Source organism: Nerophis lumbriciformis, linkage group LG05 (genome assembly GCF_033978685.3).
Source record: "Nerophis lumbriciformis linkage group LG05, RoL_Nlum_v2.1, whole genome shotgun sequence".
Lineage (NCBI taxonomy): Eukaryota > Metazoa > Chordata > Actinopteri > Syngnathiformes > Syngnathidae > Nerophis > Nerophis lumbriciformis.
The window spans coordinates 49,507,387-49,535,310 of NC_084552.2; the positions used below are offsets into that span (position 1 = coordinate 49,507,387).

Sequence of the window (27,924 nt, forward strand, 5' to 3'; positions counted from 1 at the left end):
CTGGGAAAGACACAGGGTAAAGTCATTAAGTGCATGCAGCATGTACTGTGTATTTATGTGTATTTTTATATACAGTAGGTGTGTGTGAATATATGCAGGGCTGAGGTCAGCCGCAATACATCATGTGAGAACTCAACATCAGTCCTCTGGGTGAACTGTGAGAATGTTTAGCATGCCATTCGGTAGTCAACATGTCAATGGATCGAAAGTAAAAAAATGTATATATATTTTGGAGTTCTACGAAGATAAACGACTGTTATTTAGCTGTTAGCTAGCCGGGTGCTTTCCAACGCTAACATATTCTGTCCGTCAAAAGTCTGCGGTTCTAAGCGTTCTGTCTCCATTGTTTAATCAAAGCATATTTCTGCACATTTCCCCCTTAAGGGTTTTAGGTATGCTTTCGAACAAAAAGAATGAGGTCTGTGGTCAGATTTTGTTACTGTTCGGTAGACTGTCTGAGGCTTTCTCACTAAGCTAAGGGGACTTTCTGCTGGCTCCGGCTTTGTATTTAAATTACAGCTGTTAGATGTTCATAAGACTCTTATTTGGTTGTATTAATAATTGGGAAAACTTAAATTCAGTCTATTTAACACATGCGCTGCGCTAAACAGCATTGCTTCATTGAGACCATTGGGACTTGTGCTTTAGTTTTAGCGCCAAGCCAAACACTTACAGCAAACGGAACATTCAAGACTTTCACATCCTTTAAAAAGAGCTTAAGGATATTTTGCTTTCTTTCCAAACTAAGTGGAACGTTTCAACTTTCAATCACGCTTACCTTAGTAAGGTACCTTAGTATTTTCTTTGCACTTTATGGACTTTTTTTGCTTAAAAAAGTTTCTTGTTTCTTTTCTCCTCCAGAAAGAGTGCTCCAACGTCATCCGTGTGCTCCAACCCTACAACCAGACCCACCTGTACATCTGCGGCACCGGGGCCTTCCATCCCATCTGTGCTTACCTGGAAATGGGCAAGAGAGCCGAGGTAGCGCGTATAAAAGACACAAAACACCCATGTATTTCTGCATGCGTTACAATTTTGATGTGACATTGATAGATTCATTAATGTTGCGCCGTGTTTGCTCTGATCAGTCCTTCCAGGATGTTGCGATGTCGTGACCACGGCGATTCAAGCATTTTCGACCAATTCTTGCAAATTATGTGCAGCTTTGCAATTTCCCTGCGCAATTTGCCCAATCTGTGTCATTATCGATAATAGAATTTGTCTGGAAGCGGCGTTCAAACGCGCATGTCAACTGTCTAATCTGTTTGATTCTTGTGTAGACCAAGCAGGAACAACAATGTATAATAATATATCAACTTTTTATTGATCAAACAACACAATTGTTGTGACCCTGTGGAGCTCAGACCTACTCCCTGTTCTTGTCTACAGTGCTAAGCCCATACTTGACAACCCTCCCGGATTTTCCGGGAGACTCCCGAAATTCAGCGCCTCTCCCGAAAACCTCCCGGGACAAATTTTCTCCCGAAATTCATGCGGAGCTGGAGGCCACGCCCCCTCCAGCTCCATGCGGACCTGAGTGACGTGTCGACAGCCTGTTTTCACGTCCGCTTTCCCACAATATAAACAGCGTGCCTGCCCAATCACGTTATAACTGTAGAATGATCGAGGGCGAGTTCTTGGTTTCTTATGTGGGTTTATTGTTAGGCAGTTTCATTAACGTCCTCCCAGCGCGGCAACAACACACAACAACAGCAGTCACGTTTTCGTCTACCGTAAAGCAGTTCGTCTGCCGTAAACAGCAATGTTGTGACACTCTTAAACAGGACAATACTGCCATCTACTGTACATGCATATGTGACAATAACATCTACGGCTATTAGAGAGTGCAGTGCACAACTGCGCACACAACAAGGAGACGAAGCAGAATGCATCAGCATGGTTAGAAAAATAGTGACAGAGAATAGAACAAGGATGGACAATTCAACCCTTAACTCAACAATGAGTAGATGAGTGTTATGTGTGTGTATATGTGTAAATAGATGAACACTGAAATTCAAGTATTTCTATATATATATATATATATATATATATATATATATATATATAGCTCGAATTCACTGAAAGTCAAGTATTTCTTATATATATATATATATATATATATATATATATATATATATATATATATATATATATATATATATATATATATATATGAAATACTTGACTTTGTGAATTCTAGCTGTAAATATACTCCTCCCCTCTTAACCACGCCCCCGCCCCGACCACGCCCCCCCACACACACACACACACACACCTCCCGAAATCGGAGGTCTCAAGATTGCCAAGTATGGCTAAGCCTTCTGGTTAAGGTATTATATATTCAGTAATATATTTACTTCCTAGTTTACATGTATTTATATATTTATTTAACATTTGTTTATCCAGGAAAATATTTTTACATTTGTAATGCTGACCTCGCAAAGAAGTAACATTTGCATGTTAGAGGTGTTGAAGTATGATGATAATCTCTCATTCTCTCCCATTTACCAACAATAATTAACGCTATAGATCGCTCTCGACAGTTCACAAATTCTCCTAATGTGTGGGGGTAAATGTGTTGGAACATAAATTAATGTTTAGGATGGACAAACACTTTTCAAGTGTAAAACACAAATGGAAAATGTTTGCAACTTGTGGAAGACAATAAGGAAGCCTTTAGTGGTGTTTCTTTCTGTAATCAAATTATTACTAGGGCTGTAAAATTATTAAAATATTTATTCGAGATGAATCGACGTTTGTTCATAACTAACTCAAAATTAATTGCGATAAATTGCAGATAGCTATCATTTTTTGTCGTTAAAAAGTTTACCCTAGACAAATATTTTTCAAGTTTTTATTACCATGACCGGACAATTAGTTTGCTTCAATGAAATGTTTTTTTTAAACATTATACTTTTTTAAACAACTCAACACATAAAGAATATAAACACGCTTTTAATGACAATATTAAAAAAATTACCTGCAGTGTGTTGGTGTCTTGCCAGATTTTGTATTGTGTAAAATTCGGAATTTGTATTCCTGCTGTAGGAGCACTTACATTCAGCAGAGAGGAGCCACACTTCTATATTTAGATACCAGTTTCAAGCAATGAATAACATACAATGTGGATTGTTACGATCATTCTTTGATTGCCAAAGATGTTTGGTAATGTAATCTGTGATATTTTTAACTGAATAAATGCTTTTGATATTCTGTACATTACATGTTGTACAAGTTAATGGTATTCATATCTCTGCATGACAATGTCTTAACCTTCTCTATTTATTAAAAAAAAATTAATATTCAGGCTGCTAAATATTCTGTAATTGCAAATCAATCAGAACAGGTTATAAAATAATATACACAATATATAAGTTTAGTTTTGGCCGCAACAATTACTGGAGGGATTGTCTCTAATCAATTGTTGCAGGTGTTTGTTGTACACAAACTCACTCTAAAGCTTGATTTTGACTCTTCCTCACACGCAGGACAACATCTTTCGCCTCGCCTCCCATTTTGAGAACGGCCGCGGGAAGAGCCCCTACGACCCCAAAATGCTCTCGGCCTCGATTCTCCTTGGTGAGTCAGGTCCTGCGTTGATAAGTACGAAGCAGGGCCACTCTAACCATGACTCCTTTGCAGACGGGGAGTTGTACTCAGGCACGTCGGCCGATTTCATGGGCAGGGACTTCGCCATTTTCCGCACCTTGGGCGACCATCACCCCATCAGGACGGAGCAACACGACTCCAGGTGGCTTAATGGTAAGAAACATTTTCTGACGGACTTTGAAGCGCCAAGTCCTCTTCCGGACATCAGATAGTCGGATTAGTGCCATGGTTTTGACCATTCCGGCTATCTTTCAGCATCCTAGCAAGCCACAAAAGGCCCTCCAAGCTTTGCCCACCCCCCTCCTATACCCCTCCTTCATTTTCTTTCCCACACGACTAATCCACTCTCAGCTGTTTTCCTGTTGTGGAGTCAAATTCCTCTTCTTCCTGCACCACCAGCTTGAAAAATCATACGCATAAGCACTGCTGATGACATGTTAATAAAGCATCCAGACGCTAATCCTCATCCATCTTTCACTCTGAGTTGCATGGATTACTGTTCTGTAGTCTGCATTTATCAACATGGGGTTCACTTCAGGAGCACAATTTGGGGGCAAGCATTGGTTCACCGCAGGAACAGGAAATGGAACAACTTACATATTTGCAGTTATAACGTCTTTCAGCATTTGAGGTAAAAGTTAATCCAATAACTTGTGTAAGACTGGCTCCTGGGCCCTGACCACTACCACAATAAAACTGCGGCCAAATGACCGTAAAAAAAACATCAAACTATTATCATCTACTAACTCATGTTCACATCGTCATCGTGCAAATATTACAGCTGAGGAGAAGGCACAACTGGGACACAAGCCGATGAAGGATCACCGTTTGCAACACCGACACTCCCAAACTTTTTTTTTTAAATTCCACAAATAACATTTTGGAGAGCATCATAGGTAAAGGGACTTTTGTGTTTGTGCACGCATTGATAGTTAAGCTGGCTGTTGTTGTGTTGTGTTGTTTGGATAAAAAAAGAGATTGTTGAGCCGTTACACCCTTGTTTTATTGTTTTTTATATATATATATATATATATAAATAAATATATATATATATATGTATATATATATATATATATATATATATATATATATATATATATGTATATATATATATATATATATATATATATATATATATATATATATATATATATGTATATGTGTATGTGTACCGTATTTTCCGCACCATAAGCCGCCCTGGGTTATAAGCCGCGCCTTCAATGAACGGCATATTTCAAAACTTTGTCCACCTATAAGCCGCCCCGTGTTATAAGCCGCATCTAACTGCGCTAAAGGAATGTCAAAAAAACAGTCAGATAGGTCAGTCAAACTTTAATAATATATTAAAAACCAGCGTGATGTGGGCGCGCATGGAGTCGTATATCAACATGGACGGAGCTGCGTGAAAAAAGCCACCCGGCCTCTTCGCGTAAACTTACCTTAACCACTCGCTCATCTTTTCTTCATCCATCCATCCCTTCGAGTTAGCTTTTATGATGACGCCGGCTGGAAAGGTCTCTTTTGGCAAGGTCTTCCTTTTGAATATCACCATGGGTGGAAGTTTCTGGCCATTAGCATGGCAAGCTAGAACCACAGTGAAGGATGACTTATCATTCCCTGTGGTGCGAATATTCACCGTACGTGCTCCCGTTGTATCCACAGTGCGGTTCACAGGAATATCAAAAGTCAGTGGAACCTCGTCCATGTTGATAATGTTCTCTGGCCGGATCTTTTTTTCAGCTATCTTGTTTTTTTGCAATTTTTGCACGGAAAGTAGCCAGCTTTTCTTGAAAGTCTTTAGGCAGTTGCTGTGAAATAGTAGTCCGTGTGCGGATGGAGAGATTGCGTCTTTTCATGAACCGGAAACCTGTCGCTTAGTAGGAGCCATTTTGTGGTCTTTACAGATGTAAACACACAAAGGAAATGAAACGTAATATCCGCGCGCTTCTTCTTCTTCTTCTACGCGGGCGGGTGGTTGCTTACAGTAGAAGAAGAAGCGCTTCCTGTTCTATGGGGGCGGGTGCTTACCTTGGCGGTTGCTTGCGTAGAAGAAGAAGCACTTCCTCTTCTACGGGGAAAAAAGATGGCGGCTGTTTACCGTAGTTGCGAGACCGAAACTTTATGAAAATGAATCTTAATATTAATCCATATATAAAGCGCACCGGGTTATAAGCCGCACTGTCAGCTTTTGAGTAAATTTGTGGTTTTTAGGTGCGGCTAATAGTGCGGAAAATACGGTGTATATATATATATATACATATATGTATGTATATGTGTATATGTATATATATATATATATATATATATATATATATATATATATATATATATATATATATATATATATATACATATATGTATGTATATGTGTATATATATATATATATATATATATATATATATATATATATATATACATATATGTATATGTATATATATGTATATATATATACATATATGTATATATATATCCATCCATCCATTTTCTACCGCTTATTCCCTTTGGGGTCGCGGGGGGCGCTGGAGCCTATCTCAGCTACAATCGGGCGGAAGGCGGGGTACACCCTGGACAAGTCGCCACCTCATCGCAGGGCCAACACAGATAGACAGACAACATTCACACACTCACATCCACACACTAGGGCCAATTTAGTGTTGCTAATCAACTTATCCCCAGGTGCATGTCTTTGGATATATATGTATATATATATATATATATATACATACATGTATATTTATACATATATACTGTATGCATACATATTCTGTATAGAAAATGGATGGATGGATGGATATATATATATATATATATATATATATATATATATATATATATATATATGTATATATGTGTATATACCTATATGTATATATGTGTATAAATATGTATATTGTATATATACATTATAATGTCTTCAAAGTGTGCATCTTTTTTGTAAAATAGGAACTTTTGTTGAGGTTACGACACTAGAACCAATTATAACAAGTCAAACTATTTGTGTATCAAACATACTTGGCCAACAAAGCTAATTCTGATTCTGATTCTCATCTTCTTTCTGCAAGACAAAGTTCAAGGTATTTTATCAAGGTTATTATCATTGTTTTCCTCCATATGTTACAATGAAATGACGTTTCTAATACCCAGCACATTTAGTTTAGCAATGACAGTACAAGTGCAAGGTAACAGTGATATAACAGTACATAAAATGTATTAGATAAAATGTGTATAAATCAATGACTAAAATTGTAATTGTTTTTTCCAACATTGTGTAATGTTGGGAGGCAATAGCAAACTCAAGGCTAACAACTTTGACGCATAGTATTTCCAAACTGTGTTTATAAAATAAAAAATAATGCGCTCTCTGTGGTTTATGAGCATATATTATATACTGTATTAGAATATTAAATCCCATTTTGTCTGTAGTTAACTTACAATTATTGGGGTTAATTGCAGATGAGGTTATTGTCCTTAATAAGTGAATCTCAGACAGACAATTTTCATGTTTTCAATACTATCGACATAGGACCGGACAATTTCTTTGCAGTATGCAAATGTTTGTTTTGTAAACAAAATGGACACAAACACTCTTTTACACACATGCGCTCTCTCACACATTCTTACCACTTCTGACACAGGTTCACTTTAAAAACAAACCTACTATAAATGACTAACCCTGTTAAAAAAGAAATAACGCTCTTCCATAAAATTTCCTTTTAGTTTCTAATTACTCGTCGAGACCCGAGGTTAATTTATGAAAGTGTGGATTTAACGGCTCATATTCACAACGGGGGAGCGCAAGGCGTTCATGGCCGAGGTCTCACACACGCAGCAGCCCTATAAATCTACTTCCCACTTATAGGCCACACTCCCCCAGCCGCCCTGCTCTTTTCCTCACAGCTACTCCAAATCCTAAACGGTCTTAAGAGGTGTAACACGGCACCGCTTGTTTCACTCCAGCACCGGCTCGTTTTTCCGCTTTCGACTAGAAATATAAACCCCGCTTGGCTTTGATTTCCTCCCTCTCTCAAAGCCGAGACAGGAATTCATTGAGAAGGTACACGGGACAATCAGAACCATGTGTCTGTGAGGGGAGGTGCTTATCTAGGATTTGGACTCCTGAGATAACGTATATAACACCACGAATGACGTGAAATGGCGCCCTTGTTCTCTTTTTCCACATCATTTAGATCCACGATTCGTCGGGGTGCACCTGATCCCTGAGAGCGACAACCCCGAAGACGACAAGATCTTCCTGTTTTTCAAAGAGAACGCCATGGACGGTGAGCACACGGGCAAGGCCACCATCGCCCGCATTGGACAACTGTGTAAGGTAACAAAAGAAAGCCAAATCATGTGTCAGTAATGTGTCAAATTTCAACAAACATTTTGTTGTAGTTTGTGACACAATGTGGACATGTTCACTGTGAGTAACTCACTTGTGTTGCCAGCTGTTTAGACAATAGTGGTTGTGTTGCCTTATTTTCAAAGGATAATACATCCATACAGCTATACAATCTAAACACTGACTACTCTAAAGTCAGTTCCTCAAGGATTTCGCAGGCTTTTTTGTAATTGTTGCAGCCTAAAATGTCTGAATTTGGGGTTTTTTCTTGCAACAAAAGTTTCAAAGTTTTTAAGGTTATTTTTTTTTCAATAACATGGAAGCAACTTGTGACTTAATGAATTTTGTTATCAACTATTGAGGTGTTCTTTGTAACCTTAACCTAAAAAGCACAGGATATAAACAAAAATTGGAAAACAAATACAGTATTGATATTTTACTCATTTTATACCGCAAAGGCTTTATAGTCGACTCCACTAGCAGTAATGACACAGAGCTAGCTCATTGTCAAATTACTGTACTGTTTTAATTCATTATAACCAGTGTTGGGTTAGTTACTGAAAACTAGTAACTAGTTACAGTTACTAGTTACTTTATTTAAAAAGTAACTCAGTTACTAACTCAGTTACTTACACCAAAAAGTAATGCGTTACTGTGAAAAGTAACTATTTAGTTACTTATATATATATATATATATATTTTTTTTTTTTTTTTAAGGCCCCCTTTAATGCCCTTTTAGCCTTCATTTCAGTACAGTTATTGCACTGGAGAATAATACAATCTGTTGATCAACTTGACATGCATTTGCATCACTGAACTCTGCTAAGCAATGTGGTCTACATACAACACACAAAGACAAAGATATGTTTCAAAGGGCCAATTTGTTTCAGGCCAGAACAAATTGACAAAACTATTTTAAATAGCTGCAACATAACATACATAAGTAACAAACAGCATAATAACAACATAGCTGTAAACCAAGGAAGGCACACACTACATACACAAAGCCTAACCAGGCGTTTTTTTCTCTCAAGGAATTCTGAAATTAAATCATGTCTGAAGCCCAGAACACTACACATTTCCCCAGTTTTAGTTTAGCGATAAGGAAAGATTGGCATGGCCCACTAGCATCCCTCTTTATTTTTGTGAACTTCATAGTCTAAACATTTAGAGTGATGTGATAATCAAACACTCTAGAAGTCTAGAATGAAAGAGCAACAGTATATAAGAGAATTGACGGTGTGTGTGTGTACGTCGAAGCATGTTGCTTTTGTAGCTGTTTCAGCAGATTTGAATTGCTAGGATAGGATCTTTGATCCAAGACACAACTTACATTTAACTAAAATGTTCTTTTCTTTGTGGTCGACAAAAGAAAAGTAGTGAGAATATCTCCATGTTAAGAAACTCGGTTTCGGGCTTCGCCATGATGTCTTGTTAGTAAACACAGACATGCCCCCTCCCACACACACATATACACACACACAGAGGGCGCCTCTTCTTCGTCGCCTCCTCTGCAGCGCTCCAATAAAACACACTCAGATCTTCTCAGTTTCTAGCCGATACTACATAAAACGTAACGTAAAATAACGTAGTAACGCATCATGTAGTAACGGTAACTGAGTTACTGAATATAAAAAATAACGCGTTAGATTACTATTTATCGCCGAAAGGCGGGGTACACCCTGGACAAGTTGCCACCTCATCACAGGGCTAACACAGATAGACCGACAACATTCACACTCACAATCACACTTATAAATAATTATAATTACAGAAAGAAAAAACACCAGAGGCTTCCTTAATGTCTGCTGTCTGCTATGTCGTCCACAAGTTGCAGATATTCTCTTGTTTTTTTTACACTTAAAAAATGTGTTTGACCACGTTAAATATTCATTTATGTTCCAACACATTTACTCCCGCGTGTTAGAAGCATTTGTGAACCGTTAAAAGCAATCTATAAAGCAAATTTTTGTTGGTAAATGAGAGACGATGAGGGATTATCATCACACTTCAACATCTCTAACATGTACATGCTGCCTCTTTGCTAAGTCAGCATTGCAAATTAAAATATTTTCCTAATTTACTTACGCAGGATACATAAATGCTGGATAAATATTGAAATATATGTACACAAAGAAGTGAGGACGCCAGTGTGTTGCTGAGTGTTCATATACAACATTACCCAGAAAGCTTAGCACTTTAGACAAGAACAGGAAGTAAGTCTGAGTTATGCGGGAGGATGACCGTTTTGTCGTTTAATCAATAAAGAGTTGATATACTGTTACACATTTTTGTTCTTCCTTAGTCTACTCAAGAAACAAACGTACGTTTTGATTAGACATTTGACATGCGCGTTTGAGCATAAATCGACTGGCGAATATTACACTAATTGGACAAGATATGGACACATTTTATATATATAATTCGGGGGATTAGTTGAATTTGCATGAATTTGTCATGTCTGTATTATCATGTTTTGTTTTAAGTCATGTTTTGTTTAGTTTCTGTCTTTTTCACTCCCTTGTCTGGTCACCATAGCAACCATTAGTTTTCACCTGTCACGTCACGCACCTGTTTCACGTTTTGAGTCACGCACCTGTTTTCGTTAATCATGTCTGTGTTATTTAAGCTTTTCATTTTCTGTTGTTCGTCCTGACGACATCCCCGCATTTATGCCCCCTGTCACACTCTGTCCTCCGCTGCGCACTTCATGTCCATGCCAAGTAAGTTTTGTTTCGATTCATGCCACAGTTAGTGTTTTGTTTAATTGTTCATAGTTTTTTGCCCCCGTGCAAGTCTTTTGTTTTCATTAGTCAAGTTTGTACATCCGCCTTGAGCGCGCCTTTTGTTCGTTTGAGTGTTATTATTAAATTATGTATTTACCTTCATGCCGTGACCAGTCCAATTCACTTGCACCTCGGGAGAACAAACCACACCATAGTCCAAGTTTTGACAGAATTGGTGCGATCACAACATTGCGAAATCCTTGAAGGACTGTAATGCATGTTCATCGTTATAATATTGTGAAATCATACGGTCATAAAACTGCTTGGTGCAATGTCATTTTGCAGAACGACATGGGAGGTCACCGCAGTCTGGTCAACAAGTGGACCACCTTCCTCAAGGCCCGCCTCTTGTGTTCCGTGCCGGGGGTCAACGGCATCGACACACACTTCGATGAGCTACGTGAGTGTGTACTGTAGATTCTCAGTCATCCATCCAGGTCATTGGGTTTTAGCCAAGGTTGAACCGAGGCAACTGGACTTCCAGTGTGTTGAAGACCTTGCACTTTAAACCCGAAAGGCTTCTTCAGTTTTTCATTTTTGGTGTGGACTTTGCCCTAACATATGTCTGGTGGGTGTGTTGCCTGAGGATTGTTGTTGCTGTGGCAAGGGATGATTGGTAAATGGCAAGCAAAGCAACTTTATTTATGGAGCACAATTCGTACACAAGGCAACACTGTTTTACAGAAAATTACAGGAAGGCTAAAAATTAAATAATCATAACTCAAATTACAATCACAGAATAAAATCATCATAAAAACTTTGATAATTCAAATTAAAATCAAAGAGTGTAGATAAAATACTTTCAGTTGTCATTTGCGCAATGAAATAAAAGTGTTTATAGCCTGGGTTTTCAACATTGCCAACTTTGAGGCCTGTGTCAATGAACGTCCTGCAAACCAAACCCCTGGCTTAATTGCACTTTTTTAATCAAACTTGAATTTAATTTGATGCACGTTTTGTAGGGATGTGAATATTTGGGCACCTAATGATTTGATCCGATTCCTGGGGTGACGATTTGTGTCTGAACGATACTTGATTCAACACGGTTCTCGATTCAAAACGATTCTCGCAATGTATTATTTGCTTTCTGTAATATTTATAACGAAACTTTTTAAAACAGGGTTAGATGTTAGAGAAGTTCCTTCTGGTTGTGTGGAGATTGCCTAAAATGTCTTCTTTTTTTTTAACGAAAATGTTTTTATAAATAGATTTTTGAAAATTACAGATGAATAAGAATTGCCATTCAGATGTGATTCGATTTTTTTGTGCACCCCTAATATTTTGGACTAAAATTAATTAATGGGAAACAAATTGTTCAATGTATTTTTTCAACAAAATAACACATTTAATGTAGTTAAACATACATTTGCAAACCTTCCCAACGCAATTCCAACCTGGGATAAAAGCCAGTATGATTGTCTTACCAAACAAGCTCTAACGTAGCGCGCCATAGGCGACAGTAAGAACACCTGAGGAAATTGACCATTATAGTCCTATCAGTGACGGAGCAGGAAGGGGCTAGGAATATGTTTGGGGTAAATTGTCCTATGAAATGCTGTGTCAATCATTAACTGACATTTTACATGCGCTCTTCATGCGAAACGGGTGCCCACTACAGATCGCGGGGCCCTACGCACAGCGCATGATTTGCGTATAGGGAGGGGCGGCCATGCGCAGAAATACGTTGTTGACGGCAAAATGACTCATTCGTGGCCTTTCTTCCCAGGGAATGAGACAATCTTTAGTGGCAAGATGGAAGGACATTGTTGTAATCAGGGTTTCATTAAAAAGCATTCAAAGTCTTTAAATGGATTTTGCAAAACATAACGCCTTGATTGGCATTAAAAAGCAATAAATATGATGTCGATAGGCATTAAAAAAAGATGTACAATTGCAATTGGCAACAAAAAAAGACAACAAACACACCACCCAACCAGTTTTCCCAATTGGGGTAAAAGAGGTTGCACTTTAAATGTTTATAATTTATTGAAGTGCAATTTTTGCTAACAGCTATTAAGAGCTCATTTTATTTTAATGTGTGTTTATCTATTTAGCATAATTAAATTATAACCTTCCAATTACATTAGTACAAAATACTACAGTAATGAAAAATATGTTTATTGCGTTTGAAAAGGTTATTTGCATTGTTATTATTATGTTATGATTACATTAGTGCCTAATTTCACCACCGTTTATGTTTATGACAACTATTCAACATTGTTATTGTTAAATGCTTACAATATTGTCCATACAGACAATTGTAAGCTTTTGACTTTATATAATAACGATCTGCAGTCGGACCTGGGCATTGCATTGGTTTTAAGTTGCATTAAAAAAGCATGAAATTAGATTTGCTGATACCTGCAGAAACCCTGTGTAATGTAGACGACCTCTGTTCAGCAACTTAAATGACCTCTTTCACTTCTTTTTCCAACCAGAGATCCCCCCCATCCAAAATTTGGACATTGTTTCCCTTAAAGAAACGTCCCTTCTTTTTGAGATGCAAATTGTTGTGCCATGCGTTTGTTGGTTCAAGTTTATTTCGAACATGTATACAATTTCAGTATGGTACATCACATGTTATCATTTTTCTTTACAACTTGTCCGAAAAGGAGTAGGAAGAAGCAGAGTTTATTTAATCCTACTTGTTTTCTACCTAATAGCAATTCCATTACTAACACATGTTTACGTCCTGTTCTTCGTTTGTACATAGTTGACATCAATTAATTCTGAACACAACAGTTATTTTCATAAATAGTTAGGTCAGTTATAATTCACACAATGAGATTAAAGGCCTACTGAAATGAATTTTTTTTATTTAAACGGGGATAGCAGATCCATTCTATGTGTCATACTTGAGCATTTCGCGATATTGCCATATTTTTGCTGAAAGGATTTAGTATAGAACAACGACGATAAAGTTCGCAACTTTTGGTCGCTGATAAAAAAAAAGCCAAGTTGAAAGTCTCCTCACATTTCCCCATTGTTTACACCAGCAGCGAGAGCGATTGGGACCGAGAAAGCGACGATAACCCCATTAATTTGAGCCAGGATGAAAGATTCGTGGATGAGGAACGTGAGAGTGAAGGACTAGAGTGCAGTGCAGGACGCATCTTTTTTCGCTCTGACCGTAACTTAGGTACAAGGGCTCATTGGATTCCACACTCTCTCCTTTTTCTATTGTGGATCACGGATTTGTATTTTAAACCACCTCGGATACTATATCCTCTTGAAAATGAGAGTCGAGAACGCGAAATGGACATTCACAGTGACTTTTATTTCCACGACAATACATCGGTGAAGCACTTTAGCTACGGAGCTAACGTGATAGCATCGGGCTTAACTGCAGATAGAAACAAAAGAAATAAACCCCTGACTGGAAGGATAGACAGAAAATCAACAATACTATTAAACCATGGACCTGTAACTACACGGTTAATGCTTTCCAGCCTGGCGAAGCTTAACAATGCTGTTGCTAACGACGCCATTGAATCTAACTTAGCTACGGACCTCGACAAACATTAGCTCTCCACCTACGCCAACCCTCATCAACACCGAAGCTCACCCGCGTTCCAGCGATCGACGGAGCGACGAAGGACTTCACCCGATCATCGATGTGGTCGGCGGCTAGCGTCGGATAGCGCGTCTGCTATCCAAGTCAAAGTCCTCCTGGTTGTGTTGCTGTAGCCAGACGCTAATACACCGATCGCATCTACAGCTTTCTTCTTTGCAGTCTCCATTGTTCATTAAACAAATTGCAAAAGATTCACCAACACAGATGTCCAGAATACTGTGGAATTTTGCGATGACACTGAGCTTTTTGTATTGGATTCAATGGCGTCCCAATACTTCCGTTTCAACCATCGACGTCACGCGGAAACGTCATCATACAAACCCCGTTTCCATATGAGTTGGGAAATTGTGTTAGATGTAAATATAAACGGAATACAATGATTTGCAAATCCTTTTCAACCCATATTCAATTGAATGCACTAAAAAGACAATATATTTGATGTTCAAACTCATAAACTTTATTTTTTTTTTGCAAATAATAATTAACTTAGAATTTCATGGCTGCAACATGTGCCAAAGTAGTTGGGAAAGGGCATGTTCACCACTGTGTTACATGGCCTTTCCTTTTAACAACACTCAGTAAACGATTGGGAACTGAGGAGACACATTTTTGAAGCTTCTCAGGTGGAATTCTTTCCCATTCTTGCTTGATGTACAGCTTAAGTTGTTCAACAGTCCGGGGGTCTCCGTTGTGGTATTTTAGGCTTCTTAATGCGGCACACGTTTTCAATGGGAGACAGGTCTGGACTGCAGGCAGGCCAGTCTAGTACCCGCACTCTTTTACTATGAAGCCACGTTGATGTAACACGTGGTTTGGCATTGTCTTGCTGAAATAAGCAGGGGCGTCCATGGTAACGTTGCTTGGATGGCAACATATGTTGTTCCAAAACCTGTATGTACCTTTCAGCATTAATGGCGCCTTCACAGATGTGTAAGTTACCCATGTCTTGGGCAATAATACACCCCCATACCATCACAGATGCTGGCTTTTCAACTTTGCGCCTATAACAATCCAGATGGTTCTTTTCCTTTTTGGTCCGGAAGACACTATGTCCAAAGTTTCCAAAAACAATTTGAAATGTGGACTCGTCAGACCACAGAACACTTTTCCACTTTGTATCAGTCTATCTTAGATGAGCTCAGGCCCAGCGAAGCCGACGGCGTTTCTGGGTGTTGTTGATAAACGGTTTTCGCCTTGCATAGGAGAGTTTTAACTTGCACTTACAGATGTAGCGACCAACTGTAGTTACTGACAGTGGGTTTCTGAAGTGTTCCTGAGCCCATGTGATGATATCCTTTACACACTGATGTCGCTTGTTGATGCAGTACAGCCTGAGGGATCGAAGGTCACGGGCTTAGCTGCTTACGTGCAGTGATTTCTCCAGATTCTCTGAACCCTTTGATGATATTACGGACCTTAGATGGTGAAATCCCTAAATTCCTTGCAATAGCTGGTTGAGAAAGGTTTTTCTTAAACTGTTCAACAATTTGCTCACGCATTTGTTGACAAAGTGGTGGCCCTCACCCCATCCTTGTTTGTGAATGACTGAGCATTTCATGGAATCTACTTTTATACCCAATCATGGCACCCACCTGTTCCCAATTTGCCTGTTCACCTGTGGGATGTTCCAAAGAAGTGTTTGATGGGCATTCCTCAACTTTATCAGTATTTATTGCCACCTTTCCCAACTTCTTTGTCACGTGTTGCTGGCATCAAATTTAAATTCTAAAGTTAATGATTATTTGCAACAAAAAAAAGATGTTTATCAGTTTGAACATCAAATATGTTGTCTTTGTAGCATATTCAACTGAATATGGGTTGAAAATGATTTGCAAATCATTGTATTCCGTTTATATTTACATCTAACACAATTTTCCAACTCATATGGAATTGGGGTTTGTACCTAGACGTTTTCAACCGGAAGTTTCGCAGGAAATTTAAAATTGCACTTTATAAGTTAACCCGGCCGTATTGGCATGTGTTGCAATGTTCAGATTTCATCATTGATATATAAAGTATCAGACTGCGTGGTCGGTAGTAGTGGGTTTCAGTAGGCCTTTAACAAGATATCATTTTCAAGAAGTTCAATACATTTGCCATAATTCTTCCTTGTACATTGTAAACACATGTAGTTTGAACATGTACTTAATGATGCTTTTAAATTGCTATTTTTTTAAAAGCATTTTAAGGTTTTGTGTAATGGTTGTTTGTCTCAACAAAAGAAAAGAGTCAAGTTGCATCAATTCAACTCGTGCTGGATACTTGTGTGTGTGTGTGTGTGTGTGTGTTTGTGTTCCTTTGTTTCAGTCCTCTCCAACACGCTGTCAAACACCTTCACGCCTCATTGTTTTGTGCTTTCAGAGGATGTGTTCTTGATGAGCTCCAAGGACCCTAAGAATCCGGTCATCTATGCCGTTTTCACCACATCCAGGTACACAACTTGCCGTTGTTGTGTTGTTGTAACCCCCTAACACGGAAAGAAGCAATCATTGTTGTGTTGTTGATTTTGTTGCTGGGAGACCAGTAGGAGCTGAAATTGGCTGTGTAGACTTATTTCCTGTATTGCAAAAAGCACACTCCTGAAGAGTTCTTCCAGCATCCTTTATTACTGTCATTTCCCTGTTGAATTCCCAGACAGCGGCGCCGTCCCTCATCCCATAATCCACTTACAGGTGTCCTACACTGGCCCTGATCCCGGCTTACCTGCGACCTCTTTTTTCATTGGGAACTCCGCTTACGATGGAACGTGATAGTCGCTCTGTGGGGCTCGCAGGGCTTGCTTGCGGTTGCACAGATGGTTGTAATTAATTTGCATGTGGGGAAACAGGAGTTCTCTGCGCGTCCCAACACTTCACCATCAATCAGCCCTAATGGCACGACGTCTTTTATCAGTTTCCTGGCATGTATTCAAGCCAAGAGGTCAGTCCACACACTCTCACACACACACAAAATTCAATTAGGAGGGCATTGGGGAATAAGAGCGCCTTAATTGGTTTTTCTAAGCGGCCAGTTTGCGTAGATGAATAGAGTGCAGCTTCTTTTTAATATGGCTGCCTAATGGCGTGCAGAGACGGATCAATGTTTGATTGTGAAGAGTTTTTTTTTTTTTTTTTCAAATATCCGCACAAGCAGATGTTCTTCTCAATAAAGATATCGGATGTTAATTGAATTTCTGTTTAATTACCATTTCCAAGCACCCCGCCATTTATCTTCCACGCTTCCCTAATTAGTCGTATTTAACTTGCCGTCGTATGCGGCAAGCGAGACAAAGGACGCCCTGAACCTTTCCTGCCACGAGCGCCATCTGCCAATCGACGTAAAACTGATGGACGTCCGTGCCTGCTCGGCCAGCTCACCACGTCCACAGGAATAGCTCCTGGAATATTCCTCGGCATCCTCTCTGCTTTCATGCTGCCTCCTGGATGACCTCAAATGTGGCGTAAATATGGAAGATTGATTGATCTTGCAGGTTCCTGGCCAAAATTCCTGTCAGGAAAAATAAAACCTGGAAGCAATCAGCGACGTTGCGATCACTTGCTCGTGTTATTTTCCTCCCTCTCTCATGTTCTCACTCGTCGTTTCTTCTCCTTCCTCTTAACCCCCAGCAACATCTTTAAAGGCTCGGCGGTGTGCATGTACAACATGGCCGACATCAGAAGGGTTTTCCTGGGTCCTTACGCCCACAGGGACGGACCCAACTACCAGTGGGTGCCCTTCCAAGGCAGGGTGCCTTACCCACGACCTGGAACTGTAAGTGGAGACATTTCTTGGTTATGTGCATGTCAGAGCAACTGCAACTCCTAATGCTCAGACCTTATCAGCCAATCAGAGGCCTGAAGAAAGACATTTATGCAAAAGACACAATAATACAAGCCAAGAAACAAATTTTAGTTGGGGTGTCGCGATGCAACTTATTCACTTCTGATACTGGAGCCTTGACTACATAGTACCGTATTTTTCGGACTATAAATCGCAGTTTTTTCATAGTTTGGCCAGGCTCCAGTGCGACTTATTTATGTTTTTTTTCCTTTTTTATTATGCATTTTTGGCAGGTGCGACTTATACTCCGAAAAATACGGTACATATTTTTATTATTTTGTAGTGTGGAATGTTAGGAGTGTTAGTGTATGTGAAGTGAAGTGAATTATATTTACAGTATATAGCGCTTTTCTCCAGTGACTCAAAGTACTTTTACATAGTAAAGGCTTGATGAAGTGAAATTACTCAGAGAAAAAATAGTAGGTATGACAAACACTAACATTTTCCCAGATTTATGCTTTTAAAGTGGTAATTGTTTTTTGACCACACCTAGTGGCCACAATAATTCATGAAGTTAAGCTCATAATGCAGTAAGTTGAATGATGCGGACACGTTTGTTACTGGATACTTTTGAATACGTTTCTGCCTTGAAGACTTTGTATGTGTAAGTAATTTGCAACTATAGTTATTTCATACTTGTTTATATCGACAAATGTGCTGTTTTAAACTGCAATATTGTTCAATGAAGGTTGTCTGCTATTGTGTGCTTAGTTGTTCTGTAGCTGCTTGCTCCTAGTAGCCTATAGCTTACAATGTTTGCCTTTTGTAAATGTTTTGAGTAAAATAGAAGAAAATACCACTTTTTGTGTGCTTATTGGAAGATAAGTCAAGTTTTGGATGCAACCCTAAATAATTGCTTAGTTTTTATATCGGACCGATAACCTGCGATATTAATATCAAATCGGGACAGCCCTAATTTTCAGTGATCTAAAACTTTCAATACAGTGGTACTTCGGTTTTTGTCGATGATACGTTCCAAACGCTATATGAAAACTGAAGCAAGTTTTCCCATAGTAAATAAATATTACATTCAGTTAATCTGTTGCAGACAATCACAAATATGAACACAAACATATTATATAGGAAATAATAATTAAGTTTTACATGTGGAAGACAATGTATAATACTTACAAATGTATACGTTTGAGTCGGATACGTATGAACTGGATAAATGATCATTTAACAGTTGTATTGATATTAATATGATAATAAAAATAATAATGATAACACGGTATGCCACAATAAGGACAAAAAAAGTCATAATATATTTGAGTTAAACGATTAAAATACTTAATCGTAATTATTCGTATTTTGTCCGTAGTCAACTTTCTTTGGGCTCACGATTATTTTGCAGTCATACTCAATAAAAAAACACAGCAAGAGTCACCAACACGTATTTTCATCAAAAAAAATGTGTTGTCTAAAGACTGAGGTTCCATAGAAAAATATATGTTTTTATGTCGGAGACACTTACCTTAATTTACCACCTGTGTCTCCCCCCCAGTGTCCGAGCAAGACTTTTGGTGGTTTCGACTCCACTAAAGACCTCCCAGATGACGTCATCACCTTCGCCAGGGGCCACCCGGCCATGTACAACCCAGTGCACCCCATCGGCGGGCGTCCCATCATGGTGCGCACGGACGTGGACTACCAGTTCTCCCAGCTGGTGGTGGACCGCGTGGAGGCCGAGGACGGGCAGTACGACGTGATGTTCATCGGCACAGGTTTTTGCGGGGAGAACGACTAAGAATGTGTAGAATTAGTGGTGCTGATGATGATATTTATGGTTGTTGTAGATGTGGGCACGGTGCTGAAGGTGGTGACCATCCCCAGAGAGAGCTGGCACAACCTGGAGGAGGTAGTGTTGGAGGAAATGACTGTCTTCAGGGTAAGTCATCATTAAAAAGGTATCAATATTAAACACTAATGATGAAGTCTTATAATTAAGGTTGTTTTCATGCAGGAGCCAACTACAATCACTGCAATGGAGCTGTCAACCAAACAGGTAAGCATATTTTTTGTTATAGCCAGACTGTTTGTTTTTGTTTTTTTAATTGTAATCAAGCAATAATTAAAAAAAAATAAAATTATAAAATAGTAATCCCTTGTTTATCGCTGTTAATCTGTTTCGGGCCTGACTGTGATACAGTAAATTAATTTCCGCAAAGTAGGAATTTATAAAAAAATATGAAAAGTTGTTTATGCCTTTCTAAATATGTTTTTAAAATTATGAGAGCCCTCCAGACGCGAAATAACACCCTTTAGTCACATTTACATTCCTTTAATTCAATATAGCAATGCTGCCTGAGGCTGACCCACTCAGTGGCCACAATACTTAAAAGCGTGCTCTAATTTATTGACCAATACTATTATAGTTGTATGCTTCAAAGAGCTTTATTAAAGCCTAATACAAAAAATTGGTTAAATATATAAAAATATCAAATCTGCAATATTGTGAAGCCGCAAACCTGGAAGGGACGACTGTAACATAATTCTTAATTGTATTAATTGTTGGAAGTGCATGAGAAAGTATAAAGAAAAACTCACTTTGTCTGCATGCTCGTTCGTCTATTAACACAAATATTGCACAGCACAGTGGCGATAGAACAATGTTATAACAGCGGTAAAGAGCAAACTGCTTAGTCAGCATGAATGAGTTCATGGTAAACAACAATACACATGAGTTTCATGCAGTGCTTCTCAATTATTTTCTGCTACGCTAAGAAAACATTCCCCCTACTCTCCGCCCCGACTATAAATAGTATAATTTGTCTGTAAAATGGTTATAAGTACACTTCTGCATAAAATTGTATACTTATTAATTTTAAAGAAATATAGATCAACTTACAAAAAACAATAATTGTATGAACATTGTTTTATAGACTGTAACAGAAAAGATTTCAAGTTCATCAATTTGCCTGAAATAAAAAAAAGTGTACCCTTATTTAATCTATAAAAAAATGTTGACCAACTTAAACCATTTGAACTGAAAAACGTAATTAAATAAACTCAATAAATAACACTACATTCAAATTCATCAGCAACATTAACTCAAAATATATAAAACAAATAAACAATTTGTGCATTTTTCAAATCAAAAGGAGGAAGTCAGGAATAAAGTCTACAATGACCACAATTTTTTAGTGCACAGCTTTTTCGAAGCAGGGTACTGCATGATACTGATAAAGTATGTTCAAGCAAAGCAACATTTTAAAGCGCATTCAGAGCTAGATAAAGCTGCCCATGTTACTCCAAATGCAGCTACTGCCATCTTGTAGAGTTATTAGAGCAGCTACTTAATGGGGTTGCCTCGAGCCACAGTTGATGATGTGCAATGATGTTTGACTCTAATTACAGTGTAGAAAATCTCAGTTGCCAGTTTTTAACTGTAAAATTTACAGTTGTTTTTACACAGATTTACTGTAAATGGAAATACTGTACCATTGTTATTTTTACGGTAACATTTGGGTAGCTGAGCTGCCAGTTTTTTTACTGTAAAATGTACAATTGTTGGTATTAAAGTGCATTACTATTCATTTAAAAACGGTAACACTTTTACTCTTACAGTAGAATTCTGGGACTGAACTGCCAGTTTTCTCCCCGTAAAATCTACTGACTGGTTATTTGCTTTGGTCAGCCACAACATTAGGTACACTAGCATAGTAAAAGTTTGAAACGATAAAAAGCAATAATGATACAAACAATTTTAAAGAGTGAAAATACATTGTCTATTTTTTGCTGCACAGGTGTGAGGAAGTGCATCTTTCTTCAGGATGGATAGTGGAGCTAATGTCGTGGTTGTGTAACCTTGTGCTTGAAATGTCCTCAGCAGACATGATTTAAATTTAAATTTAAAAAAAAAGACTAATTATTTGGACTCCTCCCATAGCAACAATTATACCTGGGCTCGTCGCTGGGCGTCTCCCAGATGCCCCTGCACCGCTGCGAGGTGTACGGCAAAGCCTGCGCCGAGTGCTGCCTGGCTCGCGACCCTTACTGCGCCTGGGACGGCGCCGAGTGCTCCAGATACTTCCCCACCGCCAAGAGGTACAGGAGCATGTCCACGTACACGCCTTCATGCTAACCACACGCTAAATTATAGCTGTCGGTCTGACCGCTTCAGTCTGTAGACAGGAGTCGCGAACTCACACACACCCTTAAATTACCGTGGGCTCACACACATCGCAGCTCAGTCGCCCGCAGCACAAGTAGTCCAGTGAGAATCTCGACGAGGTGGCACGCCCTCCTCCATTCTTCTTGTTCTTCAATTATTTTCCCACCCACAATGAGAACCAGACAACGGGTTCCCACCCCACGTGTGCTCACACAGGAAGGCGAGCCACAAAAAGGTGTGACATTGTAGGTGGAGCCCCCTCCAAGTTCCACTATTGACTCCTTGACACTAGATTTTTACCTTTTTTGGCACAGGAAATTGCCCCCTTGAAGTCCAGTAATTAGTCTTAAGGGGTCCATGTAGCTTGAGGGGACACAAAGGGACCCATTCCCAATGTCAGCCACGATAAATAGGAACAAGGGAAATACTTTAACTGCCCGACGACGACATTTCTCGCTGTTGTCGTTAAAAAAAAAGACGACTTTCATCATAACGGCACGTCAGAGGGCACTGAGGGTTGATGGCCGTTAAATTCAGCCTGTTTCCCTCGTTCTTACACAAGTAGTTTAACAGTAGGGTGAAGGTTGAGTAAAAAAGGGCTTTTTTTGATTGAGATCTTGCACTGGGTAACAGTGGCCCCTAGTGTTAGTGAAGGCTTAATGCATCCTTGCGTCAAGACTACAAAAAAAAAAAAAACAGATAATTTGTCATATTTAGATGATTCTCAAATGTTTTCTCTAAAGCCATTATTCGATTTAAATTTCACCGTTTTCATGTCAGGCGCACCAGACGTCAGGACATCCGAAATGGAGACCCACTTTCTCAGTGCTCAGACCTTCAGCATCATGGTATTGTTACAACAAACACACACACACACACACACACACACACACCCTCGGAACGACGGAGGCGTTTGCCTGACTCCTACTCGTGTCCGCCTAGATGACATGGATGGCGCCGGTGGCGTGGGCGGCGTGGAGGACCGCGCGGTGTACGGCGTGGAGAACAGCAGCATGTTCCTGGAGTGCAGCCCCAAGTCTCAGCGGGCGATCATCTACTGGCAGCTGCAGAGGCCCAACGACGAGCGCAAGCAGGAGGTAAGCTTTTATCATACTTATGATATTGGATTATTTGGAACATGCTTAGAGTCACAGCGTGACACATCACATTAAGTCATACTTGCCAACCCTCCCGATTTTTCTGGGAGACTCCCGAATTTCAGTGCCCCTCCCGAAAATCTCCCGGGGCAACCATTTTCCTGATTTCTAAGCTCTGGAACACTCTGCCCCTCCATGTTCGAACTGCTCCCACAGTGGAGTGTTTTAAGTCTCGTCTTAAGACCCACTTTTATTCTCTGGCTTTTAACACTACGTGAGTTGTGTGGTCCTCTGTTGTCCTCTGTGTTTTTAAAATTTTGCTTTTGCTTTCTATTTACTGTTTTAATTGGTTTTACCCTTTGAAATTGTTTTTAATCACATTTATTTTATATTGTTTTTAATTGTGTTTAATATTGTTGTGCAGCACTTTGGAAACATTTTGTTGTTTAAATGTGCTATATAAATAAAGTGGATTGGATTGGATTGGATTGATTTCCACCCGGACAACAATATTGGGGGCGTGCACTTCCTTTAGCGTCCTCTACAACCTGTCATCACGTCCGCTTTTCCTCCATACAAACAGCGTGCCGGCCCAGTCACATTATACAGGTAAAAGCCAGTAAATTAGAATATTTTTAAAAACTTGATTTATTTCAGTAATTGCATTCAAAAGGTGTAATTTGTACATTATATTTATTCATTGCACACAGACTGATGCATTCAAATGTTTATTTCATTTAATTTTGATGATTTGAAGTGGCAACAAATGAAAATCCAAAATTCCGTGTGTCACAAAATTAGAATATTACTTAAGGCTAATACAAAAAAGGGATTTTTAGAAATGTTGGCCAACTGAAAAGTATGAAAATGAAAAATATGAGCATGTACAATACTCAATACTTGGTTGGAGCTCCTTTTGCCTCAATTACTGCGTTAATGCGGCGTGGCATGGAGTCGATGAGTTTCTGGCACTGCTCAGGTGTTATGAGAGCCCAGGTTGCTCTGATAGTGGCCTTCAACTCATCTGCGTTTTTGGGTCTGGCATTCTGCATCTTCCTTTTCACAGAAATACCATGGTCCGTAAACCAGGCACGGGTAGATTTTGCGCTGTGTGCAGGCGCCAAGTCCTGTTGGAACTTGAAATCTCCATCTCCATAGAGCAGGTCAGCAGCAGGAAGCATGAAGTGCTCTAAAACTTGCTGGTAGACGGCTGCGTTGACCCTGGATCTCAGGAAACAGAGTGGACCGACACCAGCAGATGACATGGCACCCCAAACCATCACCCAACCATGCAAATTTTGCATTTCCTTTGGAAATCGAGGTCCCAGAGTCTGGAGGAAGACAGGAGAGGCACAGGATCCACGTTGCCTGAAGTCTAGTGTAAAGTTTCCACCATCAGTGATGGTTTGGGGTGCCATGTCATCTGCTGGTGTCGGTCCACTCTGTTTCCTGAGATCCAGGGTCAACGCAGCCGTCTACCAGCAAGTTTTAGAGCACTTCATGCTTCCTGCTGCTGACCTGCTCTATGGAGATGGAGATTTCAAGTTCCAACAGGACTTGGCGCCTGCACACAGCGCAAAATCTACCCGTGCCTGGTTTACGGACCATGGTATTTCTGTTCTAAATTGGCCCGCCAACTCCCCTGACCTTAGCCCCATAGAAAATATGTGGGGTATTGTGAAAAGGAAGATGCAGAATGCCAGACCCAAAAACGCAGAAGAGTTGAAGGCCACTATCAGAGCAACCTGGGCTCTCATAACACCTGAGCAGTGCCAGAAACTCATCGACTCCATGCCACGCCGCATTAACGCAGTAATTGAGGCAAAAGGAGCTCCAACCAAGTATTGAGTATTGTACATGCTCATAGTTTTCATTTTCATACTTTTCAGTTGGCCAACATTTCTAAAAATCCCTTTTTTGTATTAGCCTTAAGTAATATTCTAATTTTGTGACACACGGAATTTTGGATTTTCATTTGTTGCCACTTCAAATCATCAAAATTAAATGAAATAAACATTTGAATGCATCAGTCTGTGTGCAATGAATAAATATAATGTACAAGTTACACCTTTTGAATGCAATTACTGAAATAAATCAAGTTTTTCAAAATATTCTAATTTACTGGCTTTTACCTGTATATGCGGCTTTTACACACACACATTAGTGAATGCAAGGCATTCTTGATCAACAGCCATACAGGTCACACTGAGGGTGGCCGTATAAATAACTTTAACACTGTTACAAATATGCGCCACACTGTGAACCCACACCAAACAAGAATGACAAACACATGTCGGGAAAACATCCGCACCGTAACACAACATAAACACAACAGAACAAATACCCAGAACCCCTTGCAGCACTAACTCTTCCGGGACGCTACAATATACACCCCCGCTACCACCAAACCCCCGAATTCAGAGGTCTCAAGTTTGGCTAGTATGCATTAAGTGCATTTGGAAAGCGCTTCACTTTTTCCACATTTTGTTATAAGGCACCTACAACCTTATTCCAAAATGGAATGAATACATTTTTCCTCAAAATTCCACACACAATAACCCATAATGACAATGTTAAAAGTTTTTTTTAAATTTGGACAGCCCTGATCTGCTGCATTGTAATTTCCTCCATTATTTGGATGTTGAAATGTTAGCTCTGTATTTGTATCGTTGTAAGGTCATGTTACATCTTACAGGAAGTGTGATCAAATCATATTTTCATATCAGATCCATTTTGGAATGTGATTATTTATTTTGCCGTCTTCTCCAGATCAAGCTGGACGACAGACTGCTCCGCACAGACCAGGGCCTGCTCGTCCGCAGTCTGGCCCAGTCCGACACAGGCGTCTACCACTGCCAGGCGGTAGAGCACGGCTTCATCCAGCCTCTCCTGCGCCTCAACCTCCAGGTCATCCCCTCCCAGAAGCTGGGAGACATCCTGCCGGGTCTCCCCGGAGTCGGGGCGTCCCCTCCGGGCAAACAGCGGCTGTGGTACCGGGATTTCCTGTCTCTCCTGGATCACCCAGACCTCAACAGCGTGGAGGAGTTTTGCGATAGTGTGTGGAAGAAAGAACGCAAGCAGAAGAAGACGAAGGCGCCCAACGCCAACCCGCCGTTGCGGCCCAAATCTGCGGCTCCTAACGCCCAGAGGCAGCAGCAGGCGAGTCCGGCACAGGGAAAAGCGTGGCTCCAGGCCGGAGCGGAGACAGCGGACGCTAACCAGAAAGTGGGCATGCTGAGCGTCCAGGCGCCCAAAAACCAACCCAAGACGCAAAACGGCCAAAAGGGGCAGACCGCCATCGCCCAGGGCGCTGCTCGAGCGGGAGGCCAGCAGCAGCAGCAGCAGCACGCCGCCAAGTGGAGACGCATGCAGGAGAACAAGAAGGGACGCAACAGGAGGACCCACGAGCTGCAAAGACCTCCGCGTAGCGTTTGAGACCTCGCAAAGGAAGCACAAAGATGGGCGCCCGCAAACAAGCACACAACACATCCTGTAGATTGTGTAGGATTCTCTCCTTCAAAGACGTGAAAGGCGGAATAAACTGGAAGAAACGTGTGAGGACACTTTCACTTCCTGTACATAAGCTACTCCGATAAGACACAACAAACTGTGACTTGAATGCTGAAAAGAAGAAGAAGCACATTCAACGATTTTGACTTGAGCATGTGAACCCCACCTTGGTGACAAAAACTCTTATTTTGAAGAGCCTTCCATGTCTCATTAGAGTATCACATGCAGAGGAAAATAATTGTGCATGTTGTCCACGATTTGATAAGCTGGTTATTGTATGGCATTTTTTCTTTGCATTTTCTTTTTACATTGACTTCCTTCAACCCCCCCCCCCCCCCCCCCCCCCACCACCACCACCACCATCGTCTATGTAACTTATTACATTACACTTACTTTGTGTACATACAGTATATACAACAAACTCGCTTCTGTGTATATACAGTACACCTGATCCTTATTTATTGCTCGTTTTTTTGTGAAAAGGGTGCATTTATTTTTGATATTATGCTATTTTGGGGGCGTGGTCAGCGTATTACAAGGGGAAACTTTGGACCAACTGACATAGAAATGCAGAATATATATTAAAAAGGCCCAGCAATAATAAGCACAACACATTTTTTTTTCTCTTTCTCATCCTTCACATGCTTCATGTGTAAGATCACCTCCCCCCCATCCAAAAAAAACTGTTAGCTGTGAATCTGTAAAAAATAGTGCAAAAACTAGTCCGAGGAGAAGACATGTTTCATTGCATGTGAATGCTGCCTACAGTAAGTGCATCTTTCTATTGTCTCTTTCGTGTTTTTTGTGTGAGAGCGCCCTTAATGCTACTACTTTTGCTACCAAACACTATGATCATAAATGACAATATCAAGACATAATAAGCTGGCAAAAAAGCTGCTGGACAATGAATAATGTTCTTTTTTTACATGACACGTGTAGAGAGCATCCACAATTTAGCACAGAAAAATCCATTTCGTGTCTCCTTAATTGAACACTTGAGAGCTGAAAGTGACTGCTGCTGTAAAACACTTCTTTATGGCATGTTGTCCCAATAAAAATCTGTTACAAACTG

General features: G+C 39.9%; 1 protein-coding gene across 2 annotated transcripts in view; it reads left to right on the forward strand.

The window, feature by feature from the left end:
* Positions 1–27,924, forward strand: part of sema3aa (sema domain, immunoglobulin domain (Ig), short basic domain, secreted, (semaphorin) 3Aa) — a 185,539-nt gene extending 157,615 nt beyond the window's left edge. For both annotated transcript variants that reach the window (XM_061959488.2, XM_061959487.2), the window contains 14 exons: positions 862–981; positions 3,489–3,579; positions 3,643–3,762; positions 7,798–7,940; positions 11,024–11,138; positions 16,674–16,743; positions 17,918–18,062; positions 19,636–19,855; positions 19,928–20,019; positions 20,095–20,136; positions 22,021–22,178; positions 23,026–23,093; positions 23,188–23,342; positions 26,112–27,924. In XM_061959488.2, coding sequence (XP_061815472.1) covers positions 862–981; positions 3,489–3,579; positions 3,643–3,762; positions 7,798–7,940; positions 11,024–11,138; positions 16,674–16,743; positions 17,918–18,062; positions 19,636–19,855; positions 19,928–20,019; positions 20,095–20,136; positions 22,021–22,178; positions 23,026–23,093; positions 23,188–23,342; positions 26,112–26,777 — 2,205 coding nt within the window. In that variant the 3' untranslated portion in view covers positions 26,778–27,924. The remainder of the gene's footprint in view (positions 1–861; positions 982–3,488; positions 3,580–3,642; positions 3,763–7,797; positions 7,941–11,023; positions 11,139–16,673; positions 16,744–17,917; positions 18,063–19,635; positions 19,856–19,927; positions 20,020–20,094; positions 20,137–22,020; positions 22,179–23,025; positions 23,094–23,187; positions 23,343–26,111) is intronic.